The 19,595-nt window shown below is 40.4% G+C and overlaps 1 protein-coding gene across 2 annotated transcripts in view; it reads right to left on the reverse strand.

Annotated features, from left to right (window-relative positions):
* SYNE1 (spectrin repeat containing nuclear envelope protein 1) overlaps nt 1-19,595 on the reverse strand; it is a 467,802-nt gene that overhangs the window by 187,075 nt on the left and 261,132 nt on the right. For both annotated transcript variants that reach the window (XM_053590506.1, XM_053590504.1), the window contains 9 exons: nt 18,331-18,483; nt 17,739-17,906; nt 15,055-15,231; nt 12,395-12,541; nt 9,221-9,346; nt 7,766-7,942; nt 6,376-6,641; nt 2,723-4,883; nt 131-468 (listed from right to left, as the gene is read on the reverse strand). In XM_053590506.1, the coding sequence (XP_053446481.1) occupies nt 131-468; nt 2,723-4,883; nt 6,376-6,641; nt 7,766-7,942; nt 9,221-9,346; nt 12,395-12,541; nt 15,055-15,231; nt 17,739-17,906; nt 18,331-18,483 (3,713 nt within the window). The remainder of the gene's footprint in view (nt 1-130; nt 469-2,722; nt 4,884-6,375; nt 6,642-7,765; nt 7,943-9,220; nt 9,347-12,394; nt 12,542-15,054; nt 15,232-17,738; nt 17,907-18,330; nt 18,484-19,595) is intronic.

Here is a 19,595-nt window from a genome sequence, read left to right on the forward strand (position 1 = left end):
GGAGATAATAGAAGATGATAGATCTGGAGAAGAATGAATCTGTATGCTAATGTATGTCATCAGTACATCACTATATTCAGTTTGAAAATTCATTTCACTAAAATATAATACACAAAACAACTTTAAATACCTCTGCAGGAGATCTAATTGGGCACGTGAGTCCTGGATTACTCTCTGGCTCTTGTCTTGGAGGGAAGCCATCTTCTGTGCTAGGTCTTCTTTGCCAGTTGTCTTGATAAGTGGGTCCAGGTTGGCTACCAGGCCCTGCAGCTCCTGCAGGTTACTCTGGAACTGATCCTCTGTACTGAAAAATTCCATGTGGTTTTTGAGATTTTCCTCTGCGCTCTCCACATCAAAGCCATTGCCTGCCAGTTGTAACAATTCTTGGGCATCCTCAAGCCAGTCATTAGCTGCTTGAAATACTTGATAGTATCTTTGACACTGACTATATATTTCAATCAGGGTGGCCTAAAAAACAATAATTGTAAACATAATCAATCCCCAAGTGTAATGTGTTTATAGGAAATACTTTTGTTTTCCTATTTTCCAGTCCCTAGTCTCACAGAGATGTGTGAACTGAGAAGCTGGTAGAATTATTTTGTAGTACAATTCATTTTTTCCTTCTGCTATTCTTGTTATAATTTTATTATTGCAGTTAAATAAATAAGGACAAAAATAAACCAGGCTTTTATGTTGATACATTGACTAATTATGAAATGTCCCTCCTTCTCCAAATCAAAACTATAGTGCTTAGTAATATGTGGCTGACCGAATGTTTGGCAAAGTGCAGTAAGAGGTGCGCTTCAGTTAGATGGAAGTGTAATGACACACAACTTCCAGACTTCCATTCACCAGATTGCATAGCCATTTCTGGGAGGGAAACAGTATCCCATGAGTCTTGAATAGAAACTAAAATAGAAAAGTTTTAGTCTGGGAGGCCGGTCCATTTGAACTCAGAAGGAAAAGAGGAAGCACTGTAGCCAGCCAGGAATGGGCAAGCCAAAAATTCAAAGAAGCAGTGGACAAAAGATACATGAGATTAACTCTGAGTGAGGAAACAAGGGGGATGACACAGCCAAGAATCAGTGGAGGAGACTAGAAATGGCTCCAGAACCATGACCTTCAGTTATTTGGGGTGAGACAATCACTCAGACAAGATAGCACAAGAATAGACATATTTAAGATTTGGGTTCAAAAATCACCATCTCGAAAGAAGCAAGCTTACCTGACAGATGTTTTTCAAGAATGAAAATTCCAGGTAACTTCTCTTCTTATTTCAAACCCTAGGTTATACATATTCCCTCTATTTATATTAATAGCTATAGGAAAGTAGTTTAAAATTTTAAAGTAGGGACTTTGAATCAACATGAAAAAGCCCAAGTGTACTAAACACTTTAGTTTAAGAAGTCAGAATTCTACATGATAAAGTTTATTAAGATTTTACTCAAATACTAAGATGAGATTTTAAAAGATAAAAGTGTTACCTTAATCTATGAAGAAAATAAAGTTCAATGACAGCTAAGATTCATGGTGCTACCTCACATCAGGCCCTGTGCTAAGAGGATAAATCTAATGAGGGAGGCATTAACACCCTTCTTCCACAAAGAGAAGAGGGAGACTTAAAGGATGCAAGTGATTTGCCTAAGATTAAATAGCTGCTATTAAAACTAAGACATGCTTTCCTACAAGGCTTTAGCTATTCTATTATCCAGACAAGAGCTGTCTTAAATGGTTGGTCAAAATCACCTAGAATCACAGGGAGTGAATTGGAGAAAAGGGGCCAAGGAATTAAAGGAAGTAATCCCGTGGACACCATTTATCTCTCTTTACTGCTGAATGCACAGAACTTACAAACTCAGAGCAAACGCAATTAGGAGGCCAATCTGGGACACTGCGTTCATGCTCCTGTTTCTATGGTTATCCCCAAGTCAAATCACTGTGAATATTCCAGTTTTGCTCCTGCCGAGGTACAGGGAAGTGAAGGAAAAGAAACACTTCTCCCTGAGAGAGGGGTGCAGAGATATGGCAACTAAGGGAAGAGCCCACACACAAACGAGATGTGTCATCAGGTTCAGGGTTGCAATGTTTCCAACCTGCCTCTCTCCATATGGAGCCTTTTCATGTAGCAGTAATCTTAGAAAGGCCAGGTTTCACATTGTTTCAAAAGAGCATGATTAACTATTCATTGTTAATCATTTTTATTACGAATGCACTAATATATAGTATTAATTGTATTATTAATATCATATCTCTCTTACAGGTGAGTGGTCACTTGGATACTGCACTATTATGAGCAAAGTGAAGTCAACATGGAAACCACAGAAAATGAAGACTATATGTCGTGATATACATGAACAAATAGAATGTCCTTTTAAGTCACTGCCGAAGGTGAGTGTATGTAGTATCAAAAAAAGAAAGAAAGAAAAAAAAAAAAAACAGTAGAACCTATGGAAGTTGGCCACCCAAGGGACTGTAACAAACTGGGCAACACACAGTGATGGTCAACACAAGAAACTAGGCCTACTGAACTGATATGTACATGTCAGTCTAAGAAAGACAGGTCAACATAAAGAGGTGGTCAATGTAGGGGTCAACCATGGAGGTTCTACTGTATTTAAAGGGACAATTATAACCAACTAACCAAATTTCTCATACTTGTTTACAAATACTCAGGATGCAAAAAAAAAAAAAAAAAAGAAAAGCCATGCCCTATTATACCAACCTGCCTGGTGTGTAAAGCTTCCTGAATGTCTTCATCCAGCTCAGAGAGTTCAGCGAGGGTATGTTCTAAATCAGCAGAAATCAGCTCCTTGGCTTTCGTGAATTTCTCCTTTTCCTTATTACTAAGCGCACTCATGATTCTCAAGCTGGACTGGACCTCCTCCTGGTGAATCTGGATCTTCCGGATTTCCTCCTGGATGTCCTGTAGCTTGAGGTCCAGGAGCACTGGCCCACTTAGCTCCGCCTTCACCCTCCTCAGCCAGTCGAGGGAGCGGCTCATCTCCGTCTGGAAGTCCCTGCTCTGTACCATCCGGCTCTCACACTCTGCCACTGTCTCGCCGATGGCAGAGGTCAACAGTTTTAACTCCTCCTGCCAGGACTGGATCTGCTGCTTGGCCTTCTCGTAGGCCAAGGGGTCCAGGTGTGGGGCAACATCTTCCAGATGCATGGTCAATCGCTTCAGTAGAATGCCCGAGTCCTGGAGGCTTCCCGCCAGAGAGTGGTACATTTTGAGTTTCTCCTCTGCAGGCAGCGTTTCCTCGTTCACTTTGGACTGCTCAGCTTTTACAGTCTCCAGTTGTCTCTGGAGCTGCTGGCACATGTTTTCATGCTCTTGGTAAGCACTTGTGGTGTCTTCTAACAAGCCAATCCTTTGTTCTGTGTGTCGCTTCAGCCTGTGATACAAGGTGACAAGGTGCAGCATCTTGTCTGGCTGCCAAGGCTGACCTGTGCTGCGGAAACTTTCTTTTTTCTGGTTCAGTTCATCTATGGCTTCCCCGAGGCTCAGCACCTCGACCAGAAGGGCTCTGCAACCATCCTGAAGAGACAGAGCCTCCTCTGCGATCAGATTGGTGGGGACTTTGCTCATCCTGGAGAACTGGGCTTCGAGTTCATTCAGCGACTGGGCTGTCAACTCAATCAAGGAAGCGTATTCTTTCCGAGCAAGAATTGCTTCTTGTACTTTATAAAACTTATCTTTGGCCAAGGCAACAACGACATTAAACTGCTGGGGCAAAGCATTTAGCTTTTCGCTGAGGTAGGAATGATCGACTTCATTCAGTGAGGGCAATATGGCCTGTCCAGTTCTCTGTAACGTAAGTAGAAGATTTTCATATTCCGGAGATTGTTCAAGAATGTGTTGGTATTTGGCTAGTTGTGTATGAAGCTCAGTGCTCTCATTCATGAGGTTGATTTCAGGAAATGTAACAATATCTGCTTGTTTTAGCCAATGACAAGCTTTATCAAAATCTTCCTTAAAGTGCTTCCTCGAAACTAAATTTTTCTCTAGTTCTTGCAAACGATGACCACACTTTTGTAAAACAGTGTCATAGACACTCTGCAGTTCCTGAAGCTTACCTAGCACTTCGCTCTTTTCTTGCTCTGTGATTCCTTTCATTAATTCCCGACCCTGGGCCCAGAGTCCAGTCACTTCGTTCTGGTACGTCTTGAGGCTGGCTTGTGCACTCTTACACGTTTTAACCTGCTTGCTCACATCATCTGGTAACAGGCAGATGTGTTCACGGAACATTATCTTTCGCTCGTGTTGCTGAATTTGGCTGGTCGCCTGGAACACTGCCATGAGAAACTGGGTTTTCTCAGACAAGGCCTTGTTCAAGTACTTCCTTCGCTGGCCCACTAAGTCGCTAAGACAGTTCACGTGCTTCTGTGCGTCTGAGAGCGCCTTTTGGATTACCTGGCGCTCATTCAGGCCAAGATCAGCCATCAACCTGTCGGCATCCTTTATGAGTGATTTCAGGAGCATCTGCTTGGCCTCCAGCTCACTGCACATGGCCAGGTGATCCATGAGAAGGTTCTGAGCCATATCGGGCGGGGGGCTCTGCTTAAGAGCCTCTGTGATGCTGGGTTGCTGCTCTTGTGCCCACTCCATCAGCTCCTGGAATCTGGACTGTACCACATTTAACTCCTCCAAGTTGGTGACTGACGTTTGGATTTTCCTTTTAACAAGGTCCTCAAGTTGAAACCAACGTTGTTCGAAGTGACTTGTCTGCTCCTTGACTAATTCCTTGTCATCTATATTTAGATGCTCTATCATTTTCTGCTTCTGCTCTTTCATGTCTTCAATAGCTTGCTTTCTCTCCTGCAAGGCCAATGCTAACTTTTTCAAAGCTTCCAGGTGGACAGCTGTACTCTCTGCATCCGATCTGAAAATTTATCAAAAGATAATAAGAGCAAATTAGCTTTAGTCAATACTGATGCTAAATTATACTTCACCTTAACTAGATATTCTTAGTTTTTCTGGAACTACCTCAAAGCATGGTTTAGTAACAGAGGTGCCAAAATTTTTATGAAATACAAGTCCCATCAGAAGTTGAATCAAAAAACCAAGTTTCCAATGTACTTCTCTACTCTCCTTTTTATGGCTAATAACTCCCTTCAATCACACCTGACTGGACTTTTAGCTCCTCTGGCTCTTAACTGAGCAGATGTGCATAGTAACAAAATCCCTGGATGACCGGAGTAATATTACTCCTTGAGAAGCATGAATCTACTGTATTCTTGAAAATGACACTGAAAGAAATTTAAGAAGTGATTCATGATTTATGTGCTTTTTTTTAAGAGAGTAGATCCAATAGACAATGCCATGTTAGATAAGTGGCTACTCAATTGCATACCTTGGTATTTTTTTGTTTATCGGTAGAAGTCTTTAGAAATAAGTGTGAAGTACAAAGAATTCTCACCTTTGCCTCCACGCACACTTAAGAAAGTGGAATCTTATAGTCTCTTTAGTTTGTAAAATGATTGGTTCTGAAGTATGAGAGGAGGAGCTGGGAGGTAGTATGATGAATTCTGTTTTGGACACATTAGGTCTAAAGTAACTGTGGGCCTATCACAAGCCAGAAATATAAGTTTCTGCTCATATGACTGCATGTATCCCAAACACCACTAAAACGCTGAACTTCAAGAAAAAGCGAACCAATTGGAAGATACAATATCCAAACAAAAATCCCTGCCAGGAGAGATTTAACTAATCTAGAATGGTGTTGGCAGTTTTCATTGCTGCCAGCTAACAACCCGGGGAAGAGAAAGTACAAATTTTTATAACTTTAGTGATCAAAAGTGTGGGAAGGTTTTCATATGATGATCCTGCCTGTGTGTATCCTTATTTTTCAAAGAAAAAAGTTAAGAGGGGTTCAACCACCACAAAATCACAAAGAACATGAATTCAGATTGCTCACTAATTTCTAGACTATTACAAGTACACAATTAACCCTTGTCTTAATTACACAGACTGTATTATTTTACAGACTTGGTAAGAAACATTTGGAAAATACAGGTCCAAGAAGGAATCATTTCATGAATTCATAGATGATATCTCCATAACTGGCAATTAAACAAAACTTGAGATATTTGGGGGATATTCCTTAAGGTTACAGAGTAATAATCGTTGGAATAATCTTGAGGTCACAGAGAAAATGGTGCTAATTTCAAACATTCCTCTTTTACCCAATAGTAAAATCAAGAAGAATTAGGAAAACTCTGTATCTGCACAACATTAGGTTCTTAATAATGTTTTCTAATATTGAGAATGATAAATAGATGTTAAAATTATAAATAAGACATTTTTAAATTTTTATGGTAGTTAGAGAAATTCTGGCATAGCATTTTAGTGACCCATTAGAGAATTTCTATTACCTGGCCAAATTATCCCATTCTGTAGTAAATTTTTCTAAGAATGTTTCAACAACATTCTTGCAGGAATGGTAATTTCTTGTTCTCTGAAGATCCTCTTCCCTTTGCAGGCACAGGTTGTTGGACTGAAGGCACAGATCTAGCCACTGATCATTCAGATGACTTACTTCCCTGTGTTCAGGAGACTCCTGATTCTTAGTTAACTCCTTCACCTTTTCCACAATAGCGCTCACTGATGCCTGTTTACACTGTAGTTTCTTGACAAAGTCCTAAAGGATAACAATAACCTAAAATAGGTCATGTGCAATGAACCCCTCAATTCATGTGAAACACAGACATCACTTTTCCAAACACTTTAAGTTCCTAAATATGAAAAAAACTGAAGAAGATATAACAGGTCACGAGGAACAGAACAAAGATAAAATCTGAAAGTCACCATGCCTTTTCATGAATAACAGTTCCTAAGTGTGTAAGAATCAGAGATGCTGAGCAGCACCTGTAGCTCAAAGGAGTAGGGCGTTGGCCCCATATACTAGAGGTGGTGGGTTCAAACATGGCCCCGGCCAAAAAAAAAAAAAACAAAAAAACTGCAAAAAAGAAAAAATCAGAGAAGTTGAGGTATTTTCTTCTATTGTATTATTTTGAGAAGTATAAGGAAAAACTGATAAATGAGAAACAACACTATAATCACTAAAAAAAAGACATTATCTGATCTTGAAGTATGGTCTCAGTTTTCTAAACATTTTTAGAGTTTATGCTTCTGAGAAAAAAAATCTAATTTATGTTGCTCCTATTTTCTTTTTTTCTGAATTTGCAAACAACACTCAAGTGGAAAATACATCATTATTGACTCATTATGACAGGAAAAAAATAAATCTTAAGGTTCCTTAAAAATATGACCTAACGTACAATCAAGTTAATCTACTTATTAAAATTTTCTATTTTAAATGATCTATAAATACATAATATAAATTATATTTTCAATGAATTCCATGCTCATTAAAAATATATTTGATTGATTGGCTCATAGTCCTACAGCTTTGGTAATATGGTAATGAAAATCTAAGAAATAATCAGCTTTTGAGTTTGCTTAGGTGCAGTTATCTGGCTCTGTAGACTAAACCACAGAGTCTGTGTTCAAGAACAAAATTTGGAGAGAATGTCCTCTGATGCAAGTAACCATTGAAGTTTCCAGAATATGCTTTCATTTTTGCTCTATAATCTGCCTTTCCCTGGCACCAGTGAAGGTTGTTCAGATTTTCTTATTCCTTAAATAGCTGTATTAATGTCTAAGGATTGACACTCAGGCGTGTAAGTGAATACACTGAATATATTTTCATTCTTTTACTATTGTGGCCTCTTTTATCTCCCCTGAAGACACGCCGATTCCCACCTTTACTTGGGAAACCATGTTCTGAGCAATATTCAGCTCCAGTTCCGCGGGCCTCCTCTTCATGTTCTGGAGTTGCTGATCGGCATCCTGAAGGTAAATCCACAGCTCCGCCTTCAGCTGCTTGATCTCTTCCCAGCCTTGCGTTAAGTTCTGCGCCTGCACAAGCCTTTGTTCAATCTTGAGGGAACACAGGGATAAGCATTAGCAGCCACTGACCGGAACATTTGTGGTCAAAGAGTTAGAAATGCAACATGTGAGCACGCATACACACACCTGCACACGCAGTGTAAATCCAAAAGCACTTCTTCGTTTCAAGAAAGGTGGATTTTCTTTTATATTTAGTGTTTCTAAAGACTTTAAAAGTCTAAGAATTATGGCCCCTGATTTTAATCAGTGTTGTGAAGCTCTAGTAAGTTTTAATAATCCCTTAGGTCAGAAGCTGTCCTCATGGTTTGGAACCGGGCATTTCAGCAGACACACCTGTTTGACTTATGAATTTGGAATTGGTCTTAATAAAAAGACTTCTCTTGTCCTCTATTGTACATTTCTTTATCTTTCCTATAAAATGCTGAGTTATTAGTGTTTTGGATATATCTTTAGATCAGCTTTGCTGGCTCTTTAAACTACATGATTTGTTTCAATAAATCATTTCTATAAAAAATATGGATTGTAGTATCTTTTGTAAAGATTTGAAGAGAGGTTTCTTTTGAACTTTTAAAACCTTATTATTCTAAGACATTTTTTCCTTTGGATCATTTTACTTATGGGAATATTTAACAAATTGAATACCAAAACCAAGTCTTATTTTTCCTTTAAGCCCAAATGTGTTTCACTAAAGAGCTTCATGCTGCAGCACTGGTGGTGAGCATACGGCTCCGGGGCTGGCTCCTGTCTGTGTGAACAGAGACCGCTAACTCATCACAGCACTTTCTGCTATGCTTAGACATGGTTTCAGAATCCTTCCCAATACCACCCTTGGCAGCTACTACTTATGAATTAGAAGGATCACGACAGAGGGCATGCTCTTTGGCATCCCTGATACAATAAATAAAGCAAGGATCAAGAGCCCTTTCATATTGAATATTACCTAGGGAAGGAGAAAAGAACAAAAAAAATGTGGAAAAATAGGGAAAGTGGAAGAGAGAGTGGTAATTAAGGAGAAGGGAGGGAAAAAGTGCTAATGGGTAGCAGCTGAATGGGCCAAGTGATTCCCTTCCATGTTGGTGTCATCTTTGTACTAATGTTAGAGCATGCTTGCTTTTCTATGACTTAGATGACATTCAAGTATCTGTTTCTTATAATAACTATAGGAGCATTAGAGAAAGAACAACTCAAGGGGTATTTTCTTAAACCTCATATATATCAAACAAGAGAATATAATAAAACAGACTGATTCAATGTGATCGTTAAGGGGTTTTTCGTTTGTTTGCCTTTTTTTTTTTTTTTTTTTTTTACCATTTGCTCTGTTTGTTGAATGTCTTTTGCTGTGGTTTTCACTGAAGCATCTGACAAATCACACATGGAGCAAAGGAGATCTAAGTAGGTCCTGGCTTGCTCCTGCAAAGCTCGGAAGTGTTTCACCTGAAAAAAAGGCAATTATCAGAGCGAAAGAGCTGCATGGTCTATTTAGATGGCAAATATCTGTACCATTTGTAATATTTTATTGATATTTCAAAAATAATTCTGCTATGCTCAGAGTTTTCCCCATTGTCATAAAGTGACATATATTAGTGACTCACAAGAAGGAATCCAGATCAAACTGATAGGGACCTATTTGGCTGCCATCTGTTTCTCATTGTAACTGAAGTAGTCATAGGGTCTGGGAAAGAGGAAAACCCAAGAAACTTCCATAACTTTTCTAGAGCTGTGCTCATATGCTAGCTTATTTTCCATTTCACAGACAGGATCTGTAGCCTGCTTGGTCTGCCTTTTGACATGCTTCTGCACAGACGTAAGGCAAAAGTCAGAGTGGGTTTGTAAGCTTTACTGGAGCGAGGGAGGTAACAGATGGCGGGGCTTTGCTCTGCAGAAAGCTCATCTCATGGTCTTCCTTTTCCACAAGCCCATGAAAGGCTCCTCTAGGGGATTCTTCAATCTATTCACGGAAACACAGAAAAATCTATTTCTTGGTGGCCACTGGGTCTGTGCAGGCTCCGTTTCAGATACTGGGCACGAAGCACAAAACCCTTGTTCCCATGGAGAGTGTGTTCTTATGAGAGCGATGGAAAACATATAAACAAATAGATACACAGTGTCATGTTGGTTAGTGCTAAATGCCATGTAGAAAAGTCAAAGTGTTAAGCGACAGAGTTAAAGAAGTGCTGGGGCTACTTCCAGGAGCGTGTATCTCTAAGACCCCCCTGAGGAACAGACCTGAATGTGTCACATGTCGGGGGGTAAGAACATTGCAGGAGGGGGACGCGGAGGAGACACAGCAAATGCAAAGTGCCGAGGCTGCAGCAGCGTGAGCCAGGTGTGAGCAGAGCTCCTGAGGTCGACGGGCCACCTCACAGAAGTTCCATGGGGAGCCGACCATAAATCCTGGCTGCTGGGTTTGTGCCTCTGGTCCAGAGTTTCTCAACCTCAGAGCTATCGACAATAGAGGCCAACTAAGTTCTGTTGTGGGAGTGTCCTGTACCTGGTAGGACGTTCAGCAGCATATACCCACGGCTTTCAGTTGTGACAACCAAAAATGTGTTCAGACATTGCCGGGTGTGCCTGGTGTGGGTGTGGGCGTCCATCTCTTTACCTGTCCCATTGCATTGTGAAAAACAACCTCTTTATTATCAAAAATGTTTCTTATATGTATGACCTGCCTATTCATGAGCCATGGTGAGAAATTTGGAATTTACTCCAAGTGGGATAAGAAGATACTGGGAGTGTAATGATCTGACCTGGGTTTTCCAGGGATCCTCCCTAACACTGGACGCAAAATATCTGCAGAGGCGGCGGGCAGCTAGAGGAGCCGGTCACCGGGTGTTAGGCTCTGCAGGGAGCAGATGAGACGTGATGCCAGCCTGACTGGTGGTTCCTGATTACTCTATGTACAGGGACAAGTACAGAAAGCAGCAAGGGCTGCGAGTGCATGGGATAAAGGTGACCTACAGAGACATTCGGGGGTTCTCCAAAATCATAAAGGCACCATTGGCCCTCAGGGGCCTGCTGGGTTAGGAGAATAGCGCAGTAAGTCCTCACTCACTGTCCTCGACAGTTCTTTGAAACTTCAAGGGAAAAGATCTACAGCAGGTGTTTGATGACACCATTTCCTACAACATCATTTTGCCATTTTCCATAAAGTCGCAATTTCTAAGAATCTACTCAGATGTTAAGTGTGGCCTGGATGTACTTGCCAAAGGAAAAAACTAATTAAAATAATACAAAAGAAAACAAAACAAAACCCTTTCCCTTTGGAGATGCTGCAGTCCAGACGTCTCCGCCAACTTGAATTTCCTTCTCTGGGAGCCCACACCGAGGGAGGTGTGGGCACGTGATCTGGAATCCACACAGGATCCCGTCCTCCTGTGAAACGGCTTATTCTGCTAAGTGCGATGCGTCTTTTCTTGCACTAGCAAAAGGTCATTGGGATTAAAGCCCTCTCCTTTTATTTATTTTTTGGTAACAAAGGATGAAAATTAAGCCTTGTTGTGGTTTCTTCTGAATAAAACAAAGAGCCATAAGACAAGCTACCATTCAGTAAAGCTCCCGGTCTAATGAAGAAGCAGAATTTAGATAGTTTTTAATTCAGTTTTCTTGTTTCACGGAGAACCACATTTCATCTCCCCTCTTCCTACTCTTATAAAGTATAATATGTACACTTTTGTGAACCATTTAATAACTTAAAAAATGTAAAGGAAAATCCTTTAAGCCTTTAGACAGTGTACTTTGGAGGATAATTAGACACATTCTTTATGTGAACCAAATGAACAAGTGCATCACATGAATCTCAGTTTGTGGCAAAAAATTAAATTATGTATTTATTATGTTATGCCTGGCAACAATACCCTTTGCAACTAAATTCCTCTAAAATATTTTCCCACAGGGTTAATGCTGCATAGAAAAGCTGCTTAGTACAAAAGTTTTAAAAATATTTCTCACGTACCCTGATTAAGTCTTGGCAGAAAAATTTTAGGCTTGTGGATGTCAAATTATTATGCAATAGGTCTCTTTCATGGGGATTTCACAGATATAACCATTATTCATTAAGCTCCTGGTCTGTGCCCCCAAACTGTGGAAGAGCTGGTGTTACTTTTCTGTTTACATCATATTCCCTTCTGTATGATATTTGAATTTCATCCTGACTTTTAGAAGTATGATTATAATCATCACTGTACGTAGCAGGAAAACTGAGGCACAGAGAAATTATGTGACCTCCCCATGGTGCCCCTACTGCTGAGTATTTGGGGTTGATCTTTTGGTTACTGAGCCCATTCTCCTTCTATTCTACCAGGTTTACCCATTAGTGTCGTGTCTGTCTTCCTGGCAGGAACACGAACTTGACTTGAGCCAAGCTCAGACCTTATTTATACTTCTAGGATCCCAGAAGCCAGCACAATTTGGCATCATAGAATTCACACGCTTTCATTGACTGAGCGACTCACAAGAATGACATAACCCTGTAGCCTCTCCTACCAGCTTGCCGGCTTCTGTCCTGCTGAGAGGTGGCTGAGGGCTTGACTCCAACTCTGGCTGGACTGCGGACAGCCAGGCCTGGCACTGCTGCAGAGTATCTTGTCGGCTGACATGCTTCTGAAGTTCATGTTCCAAACTTCGGTACACCTGCAGCAAAACCACCAGGCAGAGGTTATGACAACTGCTTTCTCACGCTGGGGATTATCCAAGTTCAAGGAAACACAGCAAGTCCACTTAAATGGATTTCCCCCCAGGATTCCCTAACACCACACGTATATCTGAGGCAGTTTCATATGCCCTAAAGTATCGTAACGTGTAAGGGCCATCCCCCACTTGATGACTTCTCAATCCATACATCAGAACGTAATATCCCAATTAGGGGAAGAGAATATGAGTAGGGTTAACACAGTATCTACAGGAAGGTGTTAGAATATATAAATTCATTGAAGTAAAAATCTGCCATATGTCAGAGGTTTTGGTAGCCTTTCTCTCTATGGTATAAATATTGCTCTTTTTGTGTAAGCTGAAAACTAAAAATGTGAAACACCATCTCAAGAAAAGATAACTAATATTTCTCTAACAGTGACACTTCGGCTTTAAAGCTAGGGTCAGGCTGGAACTAAATCATAACACAGGGGAGGGGAGAGATTGATACCCTCACTTCATCTTAGAAGTTATGTTATAGGACACCAGTAATCCAGAATAATTCATATATTTTCTGATATGTCTAGTTAACCCTTAGCCAGGTAATCAATTTTCATTTTATCCATAAAGACATACTGAGAAATTACTATGCGTTTCCCTGAGACCCAGATGAAATACTTCTATGGTGCTTTCTGAGAAAATTATATCATTTTAAAAAAGAAAAAGGAAAAGAGAAAGAATGAGTTGAGTCTGGCATTTCTTTCATTACTGAGACAATAAAAGTAATAATTCTGCTTTTCTCTATTACCTGTTAAATTCATCATTTTCATCTGACATTGGGTCTATCCCTTATTTATTCTTATTCCAAGAAGAACTAAGAAAAAAATAAAGGGTGTTGTGTTCTCTTTGTCATTCTGTGAACTTTAATTATGAGCTTCTGATTATGTTCCTAGAGTTTCACCTGCTTTGTTAATTTTAAAAAATTATGTTGGTCTTTCCAACATTTACCATTTAAAGAAAAATTTTTAGCTGTACCTTAATGCAAATAAAATGCCCACTATAAAGAAAGTGATCGTTCAGTAAATCTCAGTGGAAAGAGTGAAGGAAGATGTCACCAGAGAGCTCTCTGTGCAACCTTGACGGTTCTCTCTCTTCTGCCTTTTTCCTTTTTCTTATCATTTGCAATTATTTATTAGATTCTTTTATCCTTCCCTTTTATTAATTTTTCAAGTCTGAACAGGGAGTTAACTGATGTCACCTTGCATTTTTTTTCATAGTGAATACAGACCATTCCCCACCTCACCAATGTATCACCCCAGATCTTACTGGGAGGACAGCCACATGCAGAAGACATTCACAGACATAAAACCTTTCTGCAGTGCCATTAAAAAATTCTAGAGTACTTTCTTTCTTTTTTTTTTTATTGTTGGGGATTCATTGAGGGTACAATAAGCCAGGTTACACTGATTGCAATTGTTAAGTAAAGTCCCTCTTGCAATCATGTCTTGCCCCCATAAAGTGTGAAAGTGCATGATCTCACTTATGTTTGGGAGCTAAAAGAGTTGATCTCATGGTGGGTGGTAGCGTGTACAATGATAATTATCAGAGGCTGGGAAGCATAAAGGTAGGGGAGAAGGGAGGAGGATTATTAATCTGTCCAAACATACAGTTAGGTAGAGGGAATAAGTTCTTATGTTCAATAACAGAGTAGACTATAGTTAACAAGAATCTATTGTATATCTCAAAATAGCTATAAGAGAAGATGTGAAATGAGATGATAAATGCTTGACGTGATAGGTATCCTAATATCCTGACTTGATCGTTACACATTGTATGCATTTCTTGGAAAATCACGTATCTCGTAAATACGTGTAATTATTGCATATCAATAAAAAGTCATTTATTTTTGTCTTTCAGTGTGTTAATAAAACAATCAGTGTCATTCAAAAAAAATTCTAGAGTAATATAAATTCATTCAATTATTTTATTAAGTTTTTATTAAAACAACAGTACTTATCCATCTTAATTGTATTTTAATGGAAGTCCACCCATTTAAGAAAAAGTCAGAATTGGTTCTTATTCCTTTTCTCGATTTCTATACAAATGCATAAAAATACTGAATTAGATTAGAACTGAGGTTGCACATAGTTAAAAAAAAAGACTGCCAAAATGATGATATAAACTTATTTTGGTGGTGCAGATTAAATGGAAAATTAAGTATCGGTGGTGTGCAAATAGAAATAAGCAAAACAACTCTAGCAACTATGTTTCTTAATTTATGAAATAAAGGTATTGAGTAAAACCAAATGTCTGAAATTTACTGCTTAGTCACATCCATCAAATGTACAAATGTTAGTTTTGTGTTCACTCAGGGCTATGAAATCTTCCCTCCTATTTTTTGGTCTGGCAACACACATGAACCATCTCAAAGATTTAGGATTTAATCCTATTTGTAAAGCAATCTCCAGCCTTCCTTCATAGTTCACTGTCCTCGTAGCTGCTCTGGCGGCACTCACCCTCTGAGCTGTGTTGCAGATTGCGGAGTAGCTGTCCGTGGTGCCCTGCAGATGAGCCTGCACATTTTGCTTTAGTCTTGCCTGCAGGTGGCCTGCACACTGGCCAATCAAAGTATCACCTTTAATTTGAAGGTTGTTCAAACGATCTTCAAAACCAGCAATTTCTTCCATCATTGCCTGCAACAATGAAACAGAGTTCTCGAAAGTCCACTTTTACTTTTATGAACCTGCTCACCAGAGAGTTAAAGATTGAGAATTTCATTGTCCAGTCAAGTTTTTTGAAAGAGTTCTTCCATTTATTATGGTTATGTATTAAATGGGGGGAAAGCACATTTATGTTTTCAGGGATACTCTAATGGGAAGGTTAATGAGTTTAAGAGATTCGTTGCATAGGGAATAATGAAGTAACCTTTAAGGCTAGAGTATGTTTGTGGCCAGTCTCAGAAATATGTCTGCTCCACAGTTGTTACTACCAGTGTAGAAGACATTCATATGTTTTTCAGCTCTTTAAATTATAATTCTAGTATAATTTTTATCTAAAACAATCTAATTACTATTCTAATTAGTAATCTAATCTAATTAGGTAAACAATCTAATTTACCTAATATCTGTGATCTAATTTTAATTTATGTACTATCTCATTTACACCTAATAATATTTATATTAATAAAAACAACATTTATGCTTACTATTTATTAAGAACCTTCTATAATCCAGGTGTTACATATAAGGCCTGATAACTATGTGTTATCGTTGTTTTATAGGTGAAGGAGACTGAAGCACAGAGAGTTGTATAACACAGTCAGGGTCACAGAACTAGTAAATGACAGAGGCCCCAGAGTTTGGACACAGCTCTGCCTGACTGTCCCTCATACCACTATACCTACATGAGTTCTCCAGAGAGACATTTCATAGATTACTCAGGGAGGAGGAATCAACTTTTCAAATCAGATTTTACTATATTTTACCATGCATAATGCACAATTTTCTTCTCCAGAGAGACATTTCATAGATTACTCAGGGAGTAGGAATCAACTTTTCAAATCAGATTTTACTGTATTTTGCCATGCATAATGCACAATTTTCTTCCCAAATCTTTTGGGGAAAAATATACATGGGGTAGTACAGCTCAGGAGCTGGCAGGTGGGGCAGCCCAGCCGGCCTCCCAGGGCCTCTGCACCCTCTTGCCTAGGCCAGCCAAGCACACAAGGTTCCAGTCTAGGAGTATCTGAGATACCACGGGAGTGGGCTGGAGTGGCTCTGCCACGGACTGAAATCAGGAGAGGAGGTGGTGGTGGGTCTGGTGAGGCAGGGTGTAGCTGTGCAGGGTGAATGCTGAGGCCTGAGTCTGGCCATGCAGAGGCGACCAGGAGCCCGTGCAGACCCCAGTGACCCTCCTGGCTCCCTGCAGGCCAAGTGGCCTCAGAAGCTTCTGCCCCACTGGTCACGCACATGACCATCTTGTCTTCAGTCCTCAATATGGCAGGGAGGGAAAGGCTTCTGGGAGAGAAAGAAGGGGCAGCCTTCATAGAGCAGGTGGCTGCATGAGGGTGGTGTGATGTGCATGTTTATCTGGGGAGCATTACTCCTCCCCAGACGTGTCTCTCCTGGCTGAGAACCAGGTACTTTCTCAAGGGGCATTTTCCTGAAAGTTTGGGCCAAAAATATTGATGCACATTATATATGGGGGCACATTTTACATGACAAAATGTGGTAATTCCTTACTTCCTTACTACTGATGCTAATGACAAGTGACACCTTCCAACACAGGGTTGCCTGGTTGAAACATCATTATATCTAAGGGAAACTTAGGAGCTCCCTCAGCAGTTCAGGTTAGGAGATCCCTCAGCAGTTCAGGGTCCACCACTTTTTCTAACGGTGCTGGGTTGGTGGCTGTACACACTCACTGGAAAGCAGCACTTCATCTCTGAGTTGGAGAGAACCACCACACCATGACAGTGCTGATGGGACAGACCGCCTACTGGGTTGGTGCATCCTTAATGTCAGGCAGTTGCTTTTCTCTTCATATTTGGGAAATAAAATCTTTTCCTACAGACAGAAATGCTGATGCCCGGAGAGGTTAACTGGCTTTCCCACTTAAGACACACTACCAATACTGACCATATCATGTGTAAAATTGCTCCATAAAAGTACATATGACACCTGCCATCTGGTACCTCTATAATCACTAAAAATACATACTAATAAAGATAAGAATGCCACATATCAGAGTTGTGCTTTGTGGTGTACAAAATTCCTTTACAAACGTTATCTCCTGGGATTACAAGTTATCAGGTGGGCTGATACTGTTACCGTTCTTCACTGTGCCCTCTGCTAGAAAGGGGAAGAGTCTAGCCGTGAATCCAGACTTTCTTATCACTAGTCCTGCATCCTGCCTTTGGCAACGCTTTTCTAAAATGGATTCAATCAGGACTAAATTCTGGGATTAAAAACTATTGGCTGGAAAAACTATGATATGTTTAGAAATTAAATGGCAGGATTCAGCTGTGCTTGATACACTTGAATATCAAGTTCAACTGGTCTCAATCATCAGAGGTACATGAGTCTCAGACTTGATTCTTATGGTATAATCATTATAATCCTGAGATGCCTGCTACATACACACACAGAGGCAGGGCTGCTAAAGCTGTGCCTCGGGCAGCTTTTTTAGAGAGCAGGTGCACCTTGTGGAGGGCCAGTTGCTGGGTAATTGTCTCGAGGCTGCTGGACTCCAGGAGGTTGGGGGCCACCAGCCTGCCGGACATCTGCAGGAGCCACTTCTCGACCTCCTGGAGCTCACTGTTGTAGTCTTCATGGTCTTTGACTTTCGCCTCCAGACTAAAGACATGCTCCTGTAAAACCAGGGACTCGTTAGAGGTGACTCCAGACTAAAGACCTGCTCCTTTAAAACTGGGGACTTGCTAGAGGTGACTCCAGACTAAAGACCTGCTCCTTTAAAACTGGGGACTCATTAGAGGTGACTCCAGACTAAAGATACGCTCCTGTAAAACCAGGGACTCATTAGAGGTGACTTTCAAGTGACGAACCTGCTCAAAACTGTTTTGTACTTCAAAAAGCCCAGTGCAACTCAGAGGATAGGCAGAGAAAACTACTAAAAATGGAAAAAATGAAGGCATTATGCCATTTAAATACTCTTCAGAATAAAAGGAAAAATATTAACCCATACCAGCCCTCAGAATTATGTTACAGGAAGGAAGGAGTTAGGGCAGCTATTTTGGTGAATAGACAACTAGGGAATCTTCGACCTCGCCTTACCTTTCCTACATGGCACAGGTCCTGGTAATCACTCTGAAGCTTGTCTATTTTGTCCTGTAAAGTAACATCCTCCACCACTTCCAGAAGGGCTTCCCCCTTCTCTCTCACAGACTTTACTGTTGGTTCATGGGACAGCACCATTTGTTGAAGTGACTTGAATGACAAAGAAGAAAGGAAGAGCTGGGTTATCTACGTGAACGAGAGGAACGTGTACATATGCCCGCGGCATGTGGGAGATGATCCACCTCAAAGAAAGATCTGGGACACATCTTAAGAATCAGCAAGTGTAAAACATTCAAGAGAGAACGATTTCCCACTGCTAATAGAGTTTTCAAATACAGAAGAAGAGCGACACGTCAAATAGCCCTTCACTTGTGGAGAAGAAAGGATCGAAAATAATTAGGGTTAGCTAAAGTTAACATGATGCATATTTCTGCTTTCCACTTTATTCCTTTTAACAGAGAAAAAACTCAGCATAAAATGAAGAAGAGTAAGAATACTCTTCTTGTGCAAGATCTGTGGTTAGGGAGAAAAATTCCAGTTTCTGCCTTGCTGAGACAGGCAGAAAGCTCCAATTAAACACGTCAAGAACTCAGTAGGGCTGGGGTGAAGAAGAAGAGGTTGTGATTCTTACGTGGCATCTTCAAAGACAAGCTGTCGGGCTTGGCAGAGAAACCAAGGCTACAAATAGACGTATTGGTTGGAGGAAGTGTTCACGAAAGCTTCCAAAAGGGAAACCTTTGGGTAAGACACTACACTGTAATTCTTGAAGGCTATCACTAAATAATCTTGATCAAATTTATAACACACATATCCATATATAAGCTTTGTTGATTACTTCAAAAAACTGAGCAGGGAAGGCCAAGAACGGTGGCTCATGCCTATAATCCCAGCACTCTGGGAGGCTGAGGTGGATGAACTGCTTGAGCTCAGGAGTTCTAGACAAGCCTGGACCAGAGCAAGACCCCATATCTAAAAATAGCCCAGCGTTATAGCAGGTGCCTGTAGTCCCAGCTACTCAGGAGGCTGAGGCAAGAGTAACTTGACCCCAAGTGTTTGAGGCTGCTGTGAGCTGTGACGCCATAGCACTCTACTGAGGGTGACAAAGTGAGACTCTGTCTCAAAAAAAAAAAAAAAAAAAAATTAGCAGGGAAGTACCTGTATCTATACCTTGGATAGCTGTATCTACACTCTATTCTTTCACTTGATCTTAGCCAAAAGGCCGCGAAGCGTTACACTTTTTGCTTTAAAAAATTAATTTGGCA

This window comes from Nycticebus coucang, chromosome 5 (genome assembly GCF_027406575.1).
Source record: "Nycticebus coucang isolate mNycCou1 chromosome 5, mNycCou1.pri, whole genome shotgun sequence".
NCBI lineage: Eukaryota > Metazoa > Chordata > Mammalia > Primates > Lorisidae > Nycticebus > Nycticebus coucang.